General features: G+C 39.0%; 1 protein-coding gene across 1 annotated transcript; it reads left to right on the top strand.

The window, feature by feature from the left end:
- The first annotated feature begins 1,010 nt into the window (after nucleotides 1-1,010).
- Nucleotides 1,011-2,273, top strand: LOC111670036 (otoraplin). Its single transcript, XM_023426581.2, has 4 exons — nucleotides 1,011-1,162; nucleotides 1,331-1,470; nucleotides 1,730-1,840; nucleotides 1,974-2,273. Exons 1-4 carry the CDS (start codon nucleotides 1,048-1,050, stop codon nucleotides 1,995-1,997), a joined length of 390 nt encoding a protein of 129 aa, XP_023282349.1. The 5' UTR covers nucleotides 1,011-1,047; the 3' UTR covers nucleotides 1,998-2,273.
- The last annotated feature ends 15,900 nt before the right edge of the window (nucleotides 2,274-18,173 follow it).

Raw genomic sequence — 18,173 nt, 5'->3', positions numbered from 1 at the left:
AAATATGACTCCTATACAGGTCGAAACTTTTTGGGGCTACTTGAGAGGACATGAAGGGTTGCATTGCAAAATTGTTCATAGTTTTTGACACCATTTGAAAGTGGGTCTCACTCCATTAGTCTGTTAAACCATTTCCTAATTGTGCAGACTTTTTGAAAATGTTACTTAGACTAAGTTTGGTTCCATTTTATTATGCAAATGTTTATTCAAGACTCTTTGTTTTGCAAATGTGTTAAAGTCAGATCTAAGCTAGATTTCAAGGGGAAACAGTTGTCACCAGCAAACTTCATTCCATTACATTTGCTCCTCGTGTTATTCACATATGTGTCGTTAATGGTGGTATCATTCTTATGCTCTTCATGTTCAAGTAGTGTACTTCCCAACATCCTGTACAAAGGGATTTCTTGTAATCTGTATAAACCTGGGCTTGTTTATTTTTAAATCTTTATGTCTGCAATTTTCTAATTTTTCTATTTAAATTATTTAGTTTGACATATATTTTATCTCAAGCCCTTAGAGTGACATGAGAGGATCATCAGAGCTGAATGTAAGTCAGCACAACATTTTCCAGTTATTTTAGATTAGTTGCACTTTTACACAAAACGATCTATAGATTATATTTGTAGTTACATAAAATATGTTGGAAGTTATTACACTGCTTATTCCACAGGACTTTTTAGTCTGTCCAAAAATATGCGACTCACTCAAAGACCTGTTGAAAGAACACCATGTTGTGTTTGTACACATGAAGTTTACAGAGCTCAAGACACAGCTCACATGAACTGTGACTGCTTGTTCCCGCAGAGAGACTAAGATTTGAGTAGTTAAAAAAAAAGAAAAGTCAGTCAACTCCCTTGTGGGGAAATGAATAGTTCCAGAAAGAGACTCAACACTGATTGGCCAGCCGACCTCTGATGCAGGGGCTCAGCCCATTCAGTCCTGGCTGAGTGTTTTGGGATTTTTACAGCCTTAAGTTCCATCAAACGTCCACATTCACATCCACACGAACACACACAACACTCCCTTGGTTCTACTCTTTTGGCCAGCATGAGTTATCCACTGGTGATCCTCCTCTGTGTGGGACTACTGCACCAGACTGCGAGGGCCGTCATCATGGATAAGTTAGCAGACAACAAGATTTGTGGAGATGCAGAATGCTCACGTAAGTCACAACATGAAAGAGAAGCATGAGAGAGCATGCAATGTGTCCTGAAATGCATTATGTATTAAAATCATGCAATAAAATGCAATGTGTTTGTTAACTCTTAAAATATTCAGGTTTTTCATTGTATGCTTTTCCTTTTCTCTTTTTTTTTCTGTGCTTGATCAGATGTTCTCTCCATGGCCACAGCCTTGGATGACTTCATTGCTCCTGACTGCAGATTCATCAACATCAAGAAGGGTCAGATGGTTTACGTGTATTCTAAACTCGTACCAGAGGGGGGCGCTGGAGTCTTCTGGTCTGGAAGTGTATGTGCATATTTTTGTTACGTGTTATTTAGCAGTGTAGCACTGTACACCTGCAATCAGTTACTAAACGCACAGAGGATGTGCAGCAGCTGGGACAAAAAAATGTGAACTTTCTGGTCTTTGGTTAATATTTCATTGTATCTCAAATGAACAAGCATTTAAATCGTGTTTATTTTAGTAAGGAAGGTTAAATGCTTACAGCATATACAATGTGATGCCTGTTAATATCTCAGAGAGGCCATGTTATTTTCACTGGCAGGTTTACAGCGAGCGGTATGTGGACCAGATGGGCATCATTGGATACTTCCCTGCAACTGTGCTGAAGGAGACCCACAAGTTTACACAAGACACAGTTAAGATTCCCACAACTGTGAGTATTTTCATCCATTTTATAGGACATATTTTTTATTCATTCTCTTTTCCTTGTTTTGGAGTAATAGGTGGTGGTCAACACTTACAGTATCTCATTTTATTTAGCATTTTGTTTTTTGCCTTTCTTTCAGGGCATGGACTTCTACTGTGATTAAAGCATAACAGACTGAAGCCTCTTTCTTCTCAAATCTTGCTCTTAGTAACTCTGGCTTTTATAAAGAAGAATAGACTGTTCTTCTATTGAGCCGGCGTGCCAGACGATGTGCCATTACATCCTGTGGTGTTGTCTCCAGCTGGAATGAAAACCTGGGACACATTCAGTCCCTCAAAGTCCGCAGTCTGACACCCCTACTGTTGACTGAGCTAGTCCTATCTGCCTTTGCTTTGTCTTTACAGGCCACTTTGCTTAATAAACCTTTTTCTCACATCAATCCAGAATGTTGATTATTTGAAAAGGTAGGAATTTGTTTCCCAGATCAATACTTTGACTTTTCATGATTGGTAATTGCAGTTGTATTTACATATCTGCAGACATATCGACTCTCCTGTTGTAACTATATCATCAAATTCAATGTTATAGCCTTTTTAGCCTTTGATTGCAGAATCAAAGTTTCTTGATGCTGTTAGAAACTTTTTTGTTACACCACAAACCATCTGCATTTCACACAGCAAGTTTATGATTAATTCTAAAACAGCAGGCAAATTTTTTTAAATGAATGCAATCTTCAAGGGAAATAATCGCACAATAGCACATTTGCTTATGAAATCCATTCAATACCACAATTACAATAACAAGTCATGCTAACACATTATCGTTTTTCTTTTTTTAATTTTGTAGCCAACAAATGTGCCCATAGCGCTGTTCTCTTCGACACTCATTCTAAAACACATGGAGACACTAACTGTGCTATACAAACCCTTCTGAACTAACTGCGATAAATCTGATGAGGGGTTTTTATACAGGTGAGTTATGGTGATATATTGCGCAGCAGGAATGAGATGAATCTATGATAAATGAGATAACTTAGTAACTCTAGTGACTACAGCAACACTGGTAAAACACTCATACATAAAAAAAAAGCTGAGACACACCTTTTCCTTTTTTTTTTATGTGGGACTTCATCTGCAAGGAAGCTTAGAAGTGATGAGGTTTTTTTTTCCAACCAGACTAATGACTCGTGTCTCTCTGTCAGTTCTTTGACATTGCTATTTCTTAAACATTCATCAAACTAAAATGACAGCAATCTACAAAACAAATTGCTTAAAGTGTTTTTTATTAAGTGATGATGCTTATTTCCTCTGTATATGAAAATAGGAGATGGCAATTAATTGAATGGTAATAATTTAGCTTTATTTTTGCACCTGCGGTTTTGCTCAAAGCTCAGTTGCTTTGAAGTATATCAAAGTGTTCCAGGCCAGACCTTCTTAACAGCTCACCTCTTAGTGTAATATGACCTTTGAAGCTTTGATTTTAATTGTGATGAATTTACTTCATGTTTATGTTATTTTCAATTAAGTGTTATTACATTATTGCATGCATACCACGCATAGGTCCAGTGTATTTCTGTTTATCAAAGTCTAAAATTATATGAGATATGAGATTATCATTTCACCCTATGTCTGTGTCTCTGTTTGTCTCACACCCACACACACACCCAAACACCCACACGCATGCACGCACGCACGCACGCACACACACACACACACACACACACACTGTTATGAATAAACATGGCCTGACGTACTGTCATAGTTAACGCTCTTTCCACGGAATGATTTGAATCTCTCTTTGATTGGTTGTGAATCGTCAGTATCTGTTCTTTATGCATCGCAGCACCCAGCCAGATACAGAGATAGTAGTGAATACAACATCTCAATCAAATGTTCTCCATTTAGAACAGGGGATTATCAAACCCAAAGACCTTTCATTTGGATAAAGGAAGACTTGATAATTTAGCTAATGTTCTTCAGAGCTTCCATTCCATTTCTCTGCTATTTCAGGAAGTTGCTTACATGACTGCTTCATGCAATGATTTTTTAAGTTCATTGCAAAAAGGTAATTTTCATTAGTTTATTTCTCTGTCTGACCTGAGGCATTCTTAGAAAGGCAGGCTTACGAGTTTAGGAAATAGGTCTGCCACACATTACGATCAATCTCCTGTCCCATTTTCAGCCCAGATCAATACAAACCTGTTTCAAATGTGGACATCTACCACAAACTGCTGCTCAGGAAAGACATACCTGGCACATGTCTAAGGGGGTTTGTTAAAGCAGGGGATCACAAGAGAAGAGAAGATAAGAATCAGTTCAGAATAAATGGCAAATGAATAGCATTATTCAGAATAAATACCACCATTACAATTGTCTCAAAGGGATGAAACACTCATCACCTTTTCACCTTTTCATGTGTGTATGTGCCTATGCCAATATGTAGGCCAAAATTCACAATTCACAGCAAGTTACTCCTGTCTAAAGTCAATCTTCCATCAGACAGCTGTAGCTTTAGGGTGTTACCATGGTGACAAGCAGGGATAGTGTGACAGAAGAGATTGATGTGCGTGCATGTTTGTGTGTGAGCTTAAAGGAGCAGCTGCCAAATGCAGGCTACAGCAGACGCATTTTTTTTTTTTTTCCATCCGGTGTCACACCCACACCTCTTCCCCCCGGCAGCACAGCACCCTGTGCAGCTGGGAAATCAACAGCCTCAGGTCTGGTTAGCATCTGAGTGTGACATTTTAGACTTGGGAAACATGACTTTTTTTTTACATCCCAAAAAACTCATGTCTGGCATGTATGTGTGATGCAACAAGCCGTGATACTGTTAAACAAATGTAGTCTAACAGCTCTTAATCTGAACAACCAACAACTGCAGCAGATTTATTTTTTTACATTCAAGGCCATTATAAAAAGGGAGAAGAAATTATAATCAGCAAAAGATCATTTCAATTGTGGGAGAGAGGTTCCTGGAGAAACAAAACACTCCAGAGCACTTTGATGGAAAAATATCTCTGTCTTGTCTGGCTCTGAAAATCTATATAAACTTAGATTGAGCAAAATTGTTGTGAGACTGAAAAAAAAAAAGAGTGAAGTCGGAGGAACACTTGAAGAGCAATAATATTGGTCATATTGAACATGGAATGACTCAGTGTGACGGTTTTTGATGAAACAGCTAATTTCTGTCCATGGGCAAACAAGGGGCTTTGTCCCCCCGAGAGAAAGTATTCACTCAGGATGATGATAGACAGAAAACTTAATGTGTTATCCTCTAGAGGGATGGAAGACTTCTGTGCCTTATGTATGTATGCGTGACGAGGGCCTGAGCATGCATGAGTGTGTGTGTGTCTGCGGCAACTGACTTAATCGGTAGTGTCTTAAAGGTGCTTGAATGATAGGGTTTGTCAGCACAGATTTTCTTCAAGAGTGTCAGTAAATGCCAACTCACTACTTGTTTGAACTAAATCAATCAATCAGTCAGCACAAATCAATCACCGCCGTAGCCTGAGGATCGGCGGTGTCCTTCTCACTTGATTAATATCTTATATGTATTTTCGAAGATTTGTCAGCCTAGTTTTGGATCAAGATTGCGCAACCACCGACTGGCCGTGTCTCGTGTATTTCTGCCATAATTCAAGGATAAGGTGAAAAAGAAAAGTGATTAATCGAGAAGAAAGTGCAACTTCAACAATATTCTTTCACTTTCAGTGTTTGCAGCTCACTCTCTTGTTCTCTGTCTATGTGTGTCTGTTTTATATCTCTGACTCATATAATTGCACAAGCAAGTGTAATTCCACCCATTTTCTCTGTCACACAACCACACAAAGAAACCATTGATTTCATTTCTAGTGTGTTCAACCCTCCAAACAGCTCAGCACTCCATTATATCTCTTACTTGAGGGTTACAGCTCTATTCTGGTAGAGGAAAAAAAAGACATTTGAGGAGGCATTGAAACCTGCATTTTGGAGAAAAACAGACAATTGCTAAATGAAATATAGTGAAATAGCCTTAGTCACTCATCATAGTAAGTCCATTTGTTTCACTCCACAATCACATTTTCAGCTAATCAAAGCACATACACCTGTAAGCACTTTATTACGAAGACCATACTAATACTGGGTAGGGTCTCCCTCTGCATTCCTCTGAGATTATGGTCCATGTTGACATGATTGCATCAAATCATTTCTGCAGATTTGTCAGCTGCACATTCATGCTGTAAATCTTCTGTTTGTCCACATTCCTAAGATGTTTTACTGGATTCAGATCTGGTGAGTGAGGAATTCATAAAAACCGGTTGTTGGAGGTTGCCATTAGAAAATGGTAAACTGTGGCCATAAAGAGATATGCTTTAATGCTATGGCATTCAAACCATGATTGATTGGTATTAAGGGGCCCAACGTGTGCCAAGAAAACATTCTCTACAGCATCACACCACCAACAGCAGAGAAGGCAGGTTGAGTCCATGGATTCATGCTGTTGAGGCCAAATTCTGACCCTATACCATCTGCGTGCATCAGTAGAAATCCAGATTCATCAGACCAGGATACATTTTTCCAGTCTTCAGCTGTCCTGTTTTGTTTAGCCTGTGTCCACTACAGCCTCAAATTTCTTTTCTTTGCCAACGGGAATGGAACCCACCATGGTCTTAAGGCCTAGCATCAAGGTTTGACGTGTTGTGCATACTGAGATGCTTTTCTGCTTACCACAGTTGTAAAGAGTGGTTATCTGAGTTACTGAAGCGTTTTTGTCAGCCCCAACCAGTCTGGTCATTCTCTTCTGAGCTCTCTCATCAACAAGCATTTCTGTCTCCAGAACTGCTGCTCACTGGAGCGGTTTTTGCTTTTGGCTCCATTCTGAGTAAAAATTCTAGAGACTATGTGAAAATCCCAGGAGATCAACAGTTTCATAAATACTCAAACCAGCCTGTCTGGCACCAACAATCACTGAGATCACACACACACATCCCACCCCCAAAATCTGCTGTTTGATATGGACATTAACTGAAGCTCCTGGCCTGTACCTCTATGATTTTAATGCGCTGCACTGCTGCCAAATGATTGGTTGATTGGATAATTGCATGAATAAGCAAGTGTACAGGTGTTCCTAAAGTGCTTGTTGAGTGTATACTCCGTCCAATGAGAAGTCTCTAAATGTCTGCTGAGAAGTGTGTGTGTGTGTGACCTCAGTGGGGGTAAAGTAGAGAAAGCCGTCTGAAAGAGTTCCTGAGTGGAAGTGAGATTGGAATTGATACTTTTCATGCTGTTCTACTTCTCTCCCTTGTCTCAGCAGTCACCTACATTTCTGTCATACCTGTATAAACTCCTTCTTGCAAGCTTCCCTATCCAAGGGGACCAACTTCCTTACATTCTTTTTTCTCACTCTCTGTTTTGCCCATCACCGTGGTTACCAAAAAGATTCAGGGAAAGGTAATTGTGTGTGTGTGTGTGTGTGTGTGTGTGTGTTTGCGGGGTTAGCAGTGTAGAGGACCTTCAACAATGATTCAAGAGATGCTTTATGTAATTATCTCTATTTTACTAATGATGTTCATGTTCAAGTCTAAGGTCATGAAGCTGAAAGAAAAAGACGGGAAATGAATGGTGCCATGAGGAAATTAGGTGCAGCCATTAGCCTGTAATTTTTAACAAATGAAAAATAAGAGAACTAATACTGAGACTAGTTTGATAAATGTATTTTGGATTAATACATAATTAAAGGTCCAGTAAGTGGCTAGTCCATATAATAAAATGATAGTGTATGTAAAGTAAAACTAGGTCGAAAAAGAAATCATCCAGTCATTAAAGGATTAAGGTTTATCTAGTCAGTAATTCATTTGCTGGTTTGGATGAAACAAATAGACCTGCTTTACTGATAACCATGTTGTTAGCCAAGTGGTATCCTTAAAGGAGCCATTTTTAAGTTTTGCTATTGCCACATAGCCAATGTTAGCATTAACAGTTGTCTTGCCATTTTTACATTTATATTATATATATTATTATTATACAAGAGGTTACAATACACCCTCTAAGCAGCATGACTTCTTCAGGGCAGACTGGACACTACAGTGATTCACCAACAGAAAGTGACAAGACAGCCCTGGACCAGGACTAGCTGGATAGCATGCTAACTTCAGTAGAGGAAAAGAAATAATAGAAGCATAACAAAAGTTAACATTAGTGTTTCCTTCCACCACTGAGCCAGCTCTTGGCAGGTCAAATAATAGTCATGCAACGTTTCTTCTAAACTGGTAATTAACTGTCTGTTAATGTTGGCCATGTAGCAATAGCAAAACTTACAAATTGGTCTTTTAAAAGGTTTTGATCGTTTAAGATCACATTTCTGGATTTAAATTCAAATGCATTTGAATAGTGCATAATAAAAGCCAGTGGTCTATACACACCTGCTGGGTTACACAGTTTGGTGTTTGCGATACAGTGTGAGCATCAAAAGTTAAAAAAAAGATTTTTACATTTTTGCCTCACCAAATCTTGATGTCATTAAGCAACTGCCAAATATCTAGAAGACTGAAAAACTGTTCATCACCCTCTCTTTAACCTCAAGCCAATGAATATTTTCCTGTAACATAAAGCAATGTATTTTCTGAGCTTTGTAAAAGAAATCACATTAGATATGAACATGTTATCCTACAAGCATGTCTGGGTCTCACAAAGCTTTGAAAAGGTCTATTTTGAGCATATCTGCTAACCTTGTTTAGCAAACTGAAAGCGATGAAGCCGTAGCTGATGGCTGTCAGCAAAAGACCTCCTCTATTCATTCCCTTTAGTTGTATGATTGTGACTTGGAGGTCACAGATAGCTCATAGTCTTCTCTATTCATTTCCTTGTAACATAAATAATGCATGTGTTTAGGTAACACATGGCTGGAGGTCTTGGAGAATGCTGTCTGCTGTGTTTGATGATCACATGTCTTGACATCATCTACACCTCACAGAAAAAACTGTTGAAATCCCAGTACAGTCAAGCTTTCCGGTGTGTTGGCATCATATCAGCTTTACACTAATGACACTAATGACACACAAATGAAACACTGTATTTGTGACACTGTATTATTGCTCATTTTCTTTTTCTTCTTTCAGTATATAAAGATCGATAGAGCTTTTTAGATTCTCTCAGCAGAGAAAGAGAGAACGCTTTAGTCCCCACTTAATACAAGAGTATACTGTTAGGGCTCTTTGTCAGACTGGTTTCTTGTATGTAACCAAAAGGTGAGGTCCATTTTAACCTGAGGAGTCTCCCTAGATCAGGCTGACAGATTACTTGGGGAAAAGAGAAATAATAGGCTATCATTTTATTTCATCATTCATCTTTTGGAGTCGTGAAAAGCTTCCATCAGAAATCTTCTACATCTTCTCTGTCTTCAAACGTTTTTGCAGAGGGGTTTTTGCACAAGCCTCTGAGCTATGAATAGACTGAGTGTTTGTCATGACAACCAATTACCCATTACAAAAGCAGTGAGGCTAAGTAAGGCAATTAAGTGGTGAAACAAAATTGTGTGTTGCAGGATTTCTCAGTGTGTTCCTGCTCACGTCTATGTGTGTGAACACAGAAAAATGGTCTTATGTGGAGTTTTATATAAGAATATTTTCCGTGTTGTGCTTCACTTCTATGCTCTCCTGCTATTTTAAAAGCAAACTGTCTGCTGCAGACATACTTTTAATAGCGGTAGCAATCATACAGACATGTTGTTTACGTAAGATATAAGCAAAATATTTACAGTGAATAGGCATTGTCATGCATAACAAGCAGGAACAATAGCTTTAAGTGGCTGATTACATTACAAAACACCATTGTAACAGAATAAGACAAACTTCAATAACGATTGAATAAAAATAAACAGTATACTCATTTTCCCAAGGTGTGTGTTTCTGCTGTCAGTAAGAGTAGTAACATTTGATCATTGAATTCTTATTTACAGTAGGGCTTTTTAAACACAGGAGCTCTTATTTTTTTAATGTCAAATCTTGATGTCCCCTATGTCACCGCACTGCATAAGGCTGTGCCTCGTCTATTAGGTTTTGTCCTGTTTCTTTCAAGTTCCATATCTCAGTCTTGCAGCCACCCAAAGCTTGTTCCCAGAGAGTGACATGATTGACAGCAATTTAGAAAATAACTGCTGTAATATATCTTTTTATTATGAAAAAAAAATGGTCATGTATTACTCCATTGGTTAAATGTCAAATCATTCCAAACAGTGTGGTATAAACAGAGCACATGCACACACATACATTAGAGGCATTACTGCATGTAGCTGGGGGGTTATCTGCGTCACTGCGTGTACCTGAAGGTGAAACGTGAAATGTTCTCGGTAATAAATGGCAAATGAATCTCAGAATACAGTATGTCAGAATAAAATTACATCCTGCTTCGTGCAAACCACCTGCCTCTGAGCCATTACAGGTAGGCAGGCTGTCCCAGAGTACATGTTGTTGCTTTGCAGAGGCTGTGGGCAGTTTATAGACGAACCAGGTTTGTTAAGCCTAATGGTCCTTGTATTGATTGGCTGGGGTATCCTTGCAAATCGCAGGGGCAGAATGAACAATGAGGATCTCTAAATGCATTTCAGCTTGCCGTTTTATTGACCCTCTTGGAGCGGCCAGTGCAGAGTTTATTTACACACTTTGCTCGCAGCCTGTTTTTACAATGGCAGTATGGATCTGTGAAGAAGGTGTTGGAGTGAGTATTGCACATCATCCACTGCACAGTTGACTGGTTATAATGAAGTGAACAGCTTTTTCGTAATATCTAACAAAAGTAGCTATAGTTAGTAAAGTTGTGAAGTGAACAGAATTAAACTCTATGCAAATGAATTACTCTTATTCGATTAAATAAATGAGGCTACACTAAATAAATTCATCAGCACAGCACAGAACTGCTAATTAGCAGTGGTGACTTCACAGTCAGTAGGCAGAATGGCAGGCTTATCACTTAGCTCCTGTCAACTCTGTGCAGTTGCTGAGCCACAAAGAGACTGTGGCCATCACTAATCCCTGGCTAGATCAAACAGTGCAGGTTCTCACATCTATGTTAAGAGTCTAATGAAAGGTGTTAAACTCCATGTTTCCATGAGAGTCACTGCTTCTTAGCTGATCGACATGGAAAACCATGCTCATCCACAAGCATAATGCACATGCACATATACAAAAGACTGTTTTTCTTTCTTTTTTCACAGCATTTTTCTGCATCCATTGTAACCTTTATTCCAAGCAATCAGTGCTTGAATGTCAAATGGTCATGTTAATGACTCTGCGTCTAGGTTCCTGGAAATATTTACTCCTTATCTCCATTTTCCTCCAAAAACCTCTTCCTTCATTCCTTAGTTGGCTGTTAGTTTGTGTTATTAAAGGACACTGTCAGTATTTTTTTTCGCATTTAGAATTTTTTTGCATTGCTTAATAGCTAAACCAACATGATATGTTGCTAATTGCTTGTGGCATAGTCATGTTTACCCTGTGCCCTGTGTGGCCTATGAAAAATATCCATTGTTTGCTTTCTTAATGGACTGTGCTCTTTGGCTGCTATAGTGTATAGGGCAGCACTGGAAAGAGGCTTTGAAACCTCTAAGATACCATTACCATTAGCCCTAATGTCCTTTTAAAATGGAAAGAGCATCACAGCCCACACAGAGAGACTGCTGTGTATGCTGTTTATGCTGTTTGCGTGATACAGCCCCATTGTCATCATCTCCTGCCAAGGTAACTTGGCCGGTCCCCTTCCTGTAGTCACAGATGCATCAGAAATAAGCCTCTTCGCAAAACAGGAACATTTCTCAAATTGATGAGCTGACGCTGAGCATTTTACACTCCATTCCCACCTAAGCTAAACACTGGGAATTTTTGGCTAATTGTAGCTGTGCAGTCAATCCCCTAGGTTAAGAGGCTATTTAGGTTTTTGAGAAAATAAGTATCAAGTGTTTCCTTTGAGGAAGTACACACACTTTTAAATTCACTGTTTAATGACTATAACCTAACAGAAACAGATGGAAAGGGTGACCTCTCTTGCTAAGACATGGAGCTCAACACAGTTTGTGACAGTCACCTTAGTTACATGGTGATTATTTCCTGTTGTGCCTCAAAGGTCAGGCTGTCTCATCAGACTCCCTAAAAAGCCATGCGATGTTGAACGTGGCAACGTCAAACGTCACAGCCCAACTGAAGCTGATAATTGCCCAGACATCAGATTGGAGGTGGCTGACTTCGCTGACGACTTAATGAGCACAGGAAAGGAAATGGGAAAGTTGGCAGTGCTGTGAGCAGCTGAGGACTGGGACCAGCTCAGGAGGCTTGATTAGAAAAATTAACTTTGAGGTAATGTTTTCCACACTGTCCAATCCAAATCATCAGCAGAAAATGTGTTTGAGGTGTTTGATTGTGGCACGTTGAGGGACACTCAGCATGATACACTAGTAATGGCAATTAAACCACAGCAGTCATGACATCAACATAATTTCTGGATACACGCTGGGCATGAATGCTTGCCTTAGAGATGAGAACTGCTCATCCAAAAACTTACTGTAAACTCTAAAGCACCCGCTGATATCATTTGGCTGATTACTGTCGTGCTCTTGACAAATCATCCCATTATGTGATACAGAGATGTAGCTGCTGGGAGACGAGCTCTGCTCAAAATACAGCCTAAACAATGCAGTACTGCTCTACCTCAGAGTCAAGGTCAAAACACATTTTCCAAACTGCCAGTCTGACAGTACGACAGTGACAACAATCAAATTATTGCAGCTTGGTGCTAACACTGTTTGGACACGTTTCATTAGCAGCAAAGCAGGAACCCAAAGACCCCGAAGACCTTGAGGATAGTGTATGCAGTATGTGCAGATAAAAAAGGGCACAGAATAAACTCTTGATACACTTGTATGAAGACAATGTCTCTGTAGATCCCCATGTTAATACAGATATTAGTAATTTCGTGAAAGATGTTATTTCCTTCAAAGTCAGAGTGAGTTTGCTAATTAATCAAATCAGACTGGATGTTTTTTCATTCTCTCTCGATGAACGTGATTCATCTCTGAAGTTAATTTGCATGTCCTTTTATTCCCTCCTAGGTGGTGCATTCATTAGACAGCACAGCATACTCACCTCAAAATAAGTAACACACAGGGGGAAATAATTATTGTGATTACGCTTAATCTTTGCCCGCACAGTTGTTTTTCTTTTCCAATTAAGACAAAATTTATATTCGGAATATGCTCTGTATAAAAAAGCAGGTGGTACCATTCTCTTGCTGCACCTCCACTGCCGCTGGCAAGGGAAAGCTATGTGAGAACTGCACCGCTACAGGCTTTGATAGCGGATTGTGTTCCCAGAGACTATTAATAATATAGCGCTTTTTTCTCCTCAATATTGTGGCTGAGCTTTGGCACGAACTCAGAGAGTTTACGTGTCATTTGTACAGGGATTTATAGAAGGAGCAGGCTAGAGAGGAGAAATTGCTGTTTTTCATTTCTCGAAAGGAAAACAATCACACACTTTATCCTTCCAGTTGATGAATAAAACATAAATATTATTATGGGATGTACATTTGTTCACTGCTTTTCAAAATATAAAAGATGTAAACATATTGATGCCCATTAATTATATGAAACATGTTAGGATGATTTATGTGATTGTGATTTGATGTGATTTGTGATTAAATATAATGAGGTGTGTGGTTTGTTTAGTAATAAACTGATAAAAATAGTGCTTACTGATTTTTTTCTGGTAGATGTAGATTATTTGCCTCTAACTTTCTAATCTAATGTGCGCTCTTAAAGGGGCTATGGTCAGTATGTTTTTTACATTATCAATGGATCAAATGTGAATGTCATTCATAGAGACAAAGACACAGAGAGTTATCAACCAACCCTGCACTTCCCCTTAGCACCACAAAGCTTTTGAACTCATCCTTTTGATTTCTCTGCATGCAACTTCAATGTTTTTGTTCACTCTAACTCCTCTCGTAGCAAAACAAAAACACTCCACTGTGCACTGTCTGCTTAGCACCAAACAGCAGCCAGGTAAAGAGAGTGACTAGCTGGTGAACATCATCCAAATGAATGCAAATTTTGCTCTGTAAAGTCTACCACATCAACTTACAATGTGCCAGTGTTGTGTTTACAGCTTGTTTCCGCTGTGCCCAAGTGGCCAAAAAAATGAATAGATAAAAAATAATTAAATGGAAGTTTAAATTATGACATATGCAACTATATCAGCACCGGAAAACTGTTTAATTGCATGATTAGAAAATAAGCATGGATACTTTTACTGCAACAGACTGCTGCAGTGTTAGTCTTTGCTGAATCACAAGTTACTTTGAGATTGTTAGGTTTTTACCCTAATCACTTTATAGTTTATATATACTGTATATAAATCGGTTCATATCAAGTTGCACTTGCATGTCTGATATGTGGAAATGTGGCTCATTGCGTCAATAAAACATAGGCTACCTATTCACTTTATGAATAGACTACATAATAGACACTCTGAAGTATTACAGTACTTTATATTTTATATTTTGGTCATGGTTAGTTCAAGGCTAAGATGAAGCACAGGCAGGAATATCAATTGAGTCCATATTAGCGAGCACCCCACAGAGAGAAAAATCAAAACATCACAGCAGTGTTGTACTGGACCTCACAAATAAAAGCTGTGGGTTGTGATAACATGAATTAAAATGTTTCCCAGTCTTTCCTGAGACTCCCTCAGACCTGCAGGGGGGATGTAAACAGCACTTACACAGTAACATGACAATTTCAGGAGAGGGGGGAGGAAATGATATAACGATTTGCAGAAGAAAAGAAAGCGAGAGAGAGAGAGATAGAGAGAGAGCGAGAGAGAGAGAGGACAGAGGAATATTAAAGCTGTGAATGAGTGAGGTAGAAGATGAGTGATGAGTTCAATTTAATCTTCGTCTGTGCTGAGTTGTGTGGTCCATGACAAATCGAGCCGGTGTTTCCACCTGAGTTGGCATTGCTGTCTGCCACACCTCACAGCACATCAAGCCCAGTGTAACCTCTTGTTGTCCCTCTGCTCCCTGCTATCTGCCTTTCCAGCTGGCCTGATGGAAGTAATAGATCTGTACAACACAATGTTAGAGCCATATCTGCTTATAGAGAAGCTGCAATTAAACCTTCCTTCCAGTGACTTCACTCTGGCAGCTTTGTAGACAGATTACTCTTGAATAGCAGAACTATGAGACTTTATATCTCCTGTGCGAACAGACCAAAACTTGTATTTGACATATGCCAATTTATGCAGGAGTTTGTATTGATCCGCATCTGATGATTGACCCAAGACCCTTTATTTAACTGCCCGCTCTCATGTCTAGAAGACCACAGCTGAAGGCAAACTGAATGATCTAAAGCAAGTGACGTCGGGGTAATGATATGTCATCACTTGTCAGCCTCTTTGACATTATGAGGACCAGTGTTGTGTGTGGGTTTTGATAACCCATCTACCTGTGAAGGCCGGCATCTTATCTCACGAAGCCAGAGACAGGCGGTAGCTTCCTATAATATAGAGAGAGTGGAGCGGAGAGACATAGCAAGTGATGGAACGAGAGCGTGAATGAAACCATCAGAAGTGCGGCTCATGACACTATCCGCACTGCAATCAATGCGGATATAGTACCCAAACCCCCCCAACTCACTATCCCTCAGACATCCTGTCCCACAGCATCAGCACTGGCACAACGGAGCAGCAGAGTACAGAGCTGCCTCTGAAATGACAGCATAACTACAGGGAAGGCTTTTGTCTTTTTTATCTCTGTCTCTCTCTGTGCTGCTCTTCATTTCTGTGACACTAATAGAGAAGGAGACTGCAATATGTTAACAGGCTCACAGTTCCATTTGCAGGTCTTTACTTGAGGTTTCCCAAGTAACTTTACACTCATTTGCTTTCACATGAATATAAAAGCATCTGAATGTGTCAGCATCTAAATAAATGGGATCTTTAATCATAAACTATTCATCAACTCTGCATATAAAATGCATAAAAACTGCTTTGTTGCAGACTCACCGGGTGTTTCTAGATTGATTTCGCGTTGAAAACACTACAAAGTGCAGGAGTGAAAGATCAATACCCTCGTCTGTCAGGGCTGGTGAACAATTCCACTCTGGTTGAAAGGTTGGTGGCAGAGGTTGCAGGGGCTTTGCCAAGGTTTTGTGGTCTGTGTGTTATGGTCTGTGTGTGTGTGTGCATGCTTGATTATCTGCTGAGTATCAGCTTGTAGCTGCTGGGCTAATCACTCCTGCTGTCTCTGAAACTCATAGCAGAAACACTGACAGGCAGACTGCGTCCGCTCCAGCCTCAGGCAAATATGAAAAATTAAAGATCCACATTTTTCAGCTCCTCCTCCAGCACTGCCGAAGATACACATCCAGCTCCATGTATGTTATGTCATCTCTGTACAGCTGATCTACAAGGGAATTATGAAATTGTAAGATATCCAATGTCCAAAAGTTGCCACAGAATAGGAAAATGAGGAGGAAGTCAGACGTGTGTGTGTGTGTCTGTGTGTGTTTGGTAAGGAGATGGTTGAAAGGGCACAAGATGTTATCTGAACCTGTATTAAGAGATAATCCTCCAAATATTGTATCAAAACTAATTTAACATTAAAATCAAATTGAAGATCAAACTGTAAAAACTCATAATCCACTTTAGTAGGATTAAGTGACATTTGATCATTAAATGAAAGTGAATGAAGAAGCCTCATAAATGATTAACAATAACAATGACTTGAATGAACATCTTGTGCTAAATGAAATGTTGCTTCCTCAGGAAATTTATACATTTTTTTAGGTATTTCCCAGGACCTCATGCTCTTAATTGAAATATGAAAAAATCTTTGTCTTTGTTCATCCAACCACTGCAGGCCACAATACTGAAAGCTGCAGAGGCAACACAGAAGTTGGAGCTTGTGTTGAGAATTATTGTTTGAAACTGCTGTTTCCAAGGGCAAGAATGGAAAAAAACATGAATATTAGTAGTAACTAACCATTTCACTATACACCTTATTCTCTATGCATAATAATGTCTGTACGCCTCTTGTGCAGCATGAGTAACACTGGACTTTAGTTAATTTGTTTAGCATTCCTACTTTCAGTCTCTCATAGGAGATATTCAGTGTAAATATTTAATAATGTTTAACAATTACCAAATTAACCTCTGTGTTTTGTTGATAGTAACTTAACTTCCCCATGGTGTCCCACAGAACCTTTACTTCTGCATGCTTGAAATTAATCCACCATTGTAATTTCCTTAAATAGTTTTCTTTTCCTCTGACAAGGGCAGAGGAATATGTTAAAAATGTGAAATATGTAGAAAAGTACGGAAATTAACATAAAGCATTGTTATTAGATATTGTTTTTCATGTTTTATGTGTTAAATGGGTGATAAAGTAACAACCTATATTAGTCTTGCTTGCAAAAAGTCACTGAAAAAAAGAAATATATAGTATATAAAGATGAGTTACAGTGCGGTTATTTATGTTTGAAGTCAGTTACACCATATTTACAAGCAATTCTTGCAAACTTATGAAATGTTATGAAGTATCAAAGCATGTTTTTTGGGCTGTGAAAGAGGTCCTGTATCTTACTGTCTTTTACTTGTGTAAGCAGAGGTGTCATACAGTACTCTTTGAGTATTATTTCTCACAGTGGGAGACGGAGAAGCTTTAAAGGTATATAAACACCAACTCCTCACAACATACAGTAAACTGTTATTGATTTGTCAGAAAACCCCAGCACTGTCTAAAAGCAGAAGATGCTGTAGTTTTTCTTTGCAGGTTTACTCAGACATAGAGATGATGTAGAGGCTACAGTTCAAGTGTGAATCAACAGTCTAAACAGCAGTGTGGATCGGTCATGAGGGCCCAGAGCTGAAGAATGGTGTGCTGATGGAGAAGGGAAGGATGCCGGCTTGCCCAAGCTAAATAAATAATCTCTGGGCTGCAGGATGGCAGGAGTGTGGGAGGAGGTCTGCAGGGAGCATGGAAACAGTGATTAGTAAAGTGGATCCACTTAAAGAAAATCCACCCTCATTATTTTTCCAGACTTCTGTGATAACTGATTCACATGCTATTGCACTCCCTTGTTACCACAACTTTTATATAATATTATATAAGAGCAAACATTGCATGTGATAGATTAGCATCTTTTAAACAAGTGCATAATGACTTAACAAAGATGAACACAAAACATGGCACATGCATATTTTATAAGGCTGTTCTTATTCTCTCCATGTACTTTTTATCTCACGTTTTACTGAACAAGTGAAACAATTTACCATTAAGACTGCAGAGCATGAAAACTAATAATTTCTCATCACTGA

Source organism: Seriola lalandi, unplaced genomic scaffold, assembly GCF_002814215.2.
Source record: "Seriola lalandi dorsalis isolate HSWRI2012SDOR001 ecotype SW California unplaced genomic scaffold, Sedor1 jcf7180002054832, whole genome shotgun sequence".
NCBI lineage: Eukaryota > Metazoa > Chordata > Actinopteri > Carangiformes > Carangidae > Seriola > Seriola lalandi.
Note: the sequence above shows the minus strand (reverse complement) of the source record. Positions and strands in the feature narration are given on the sequence as shown.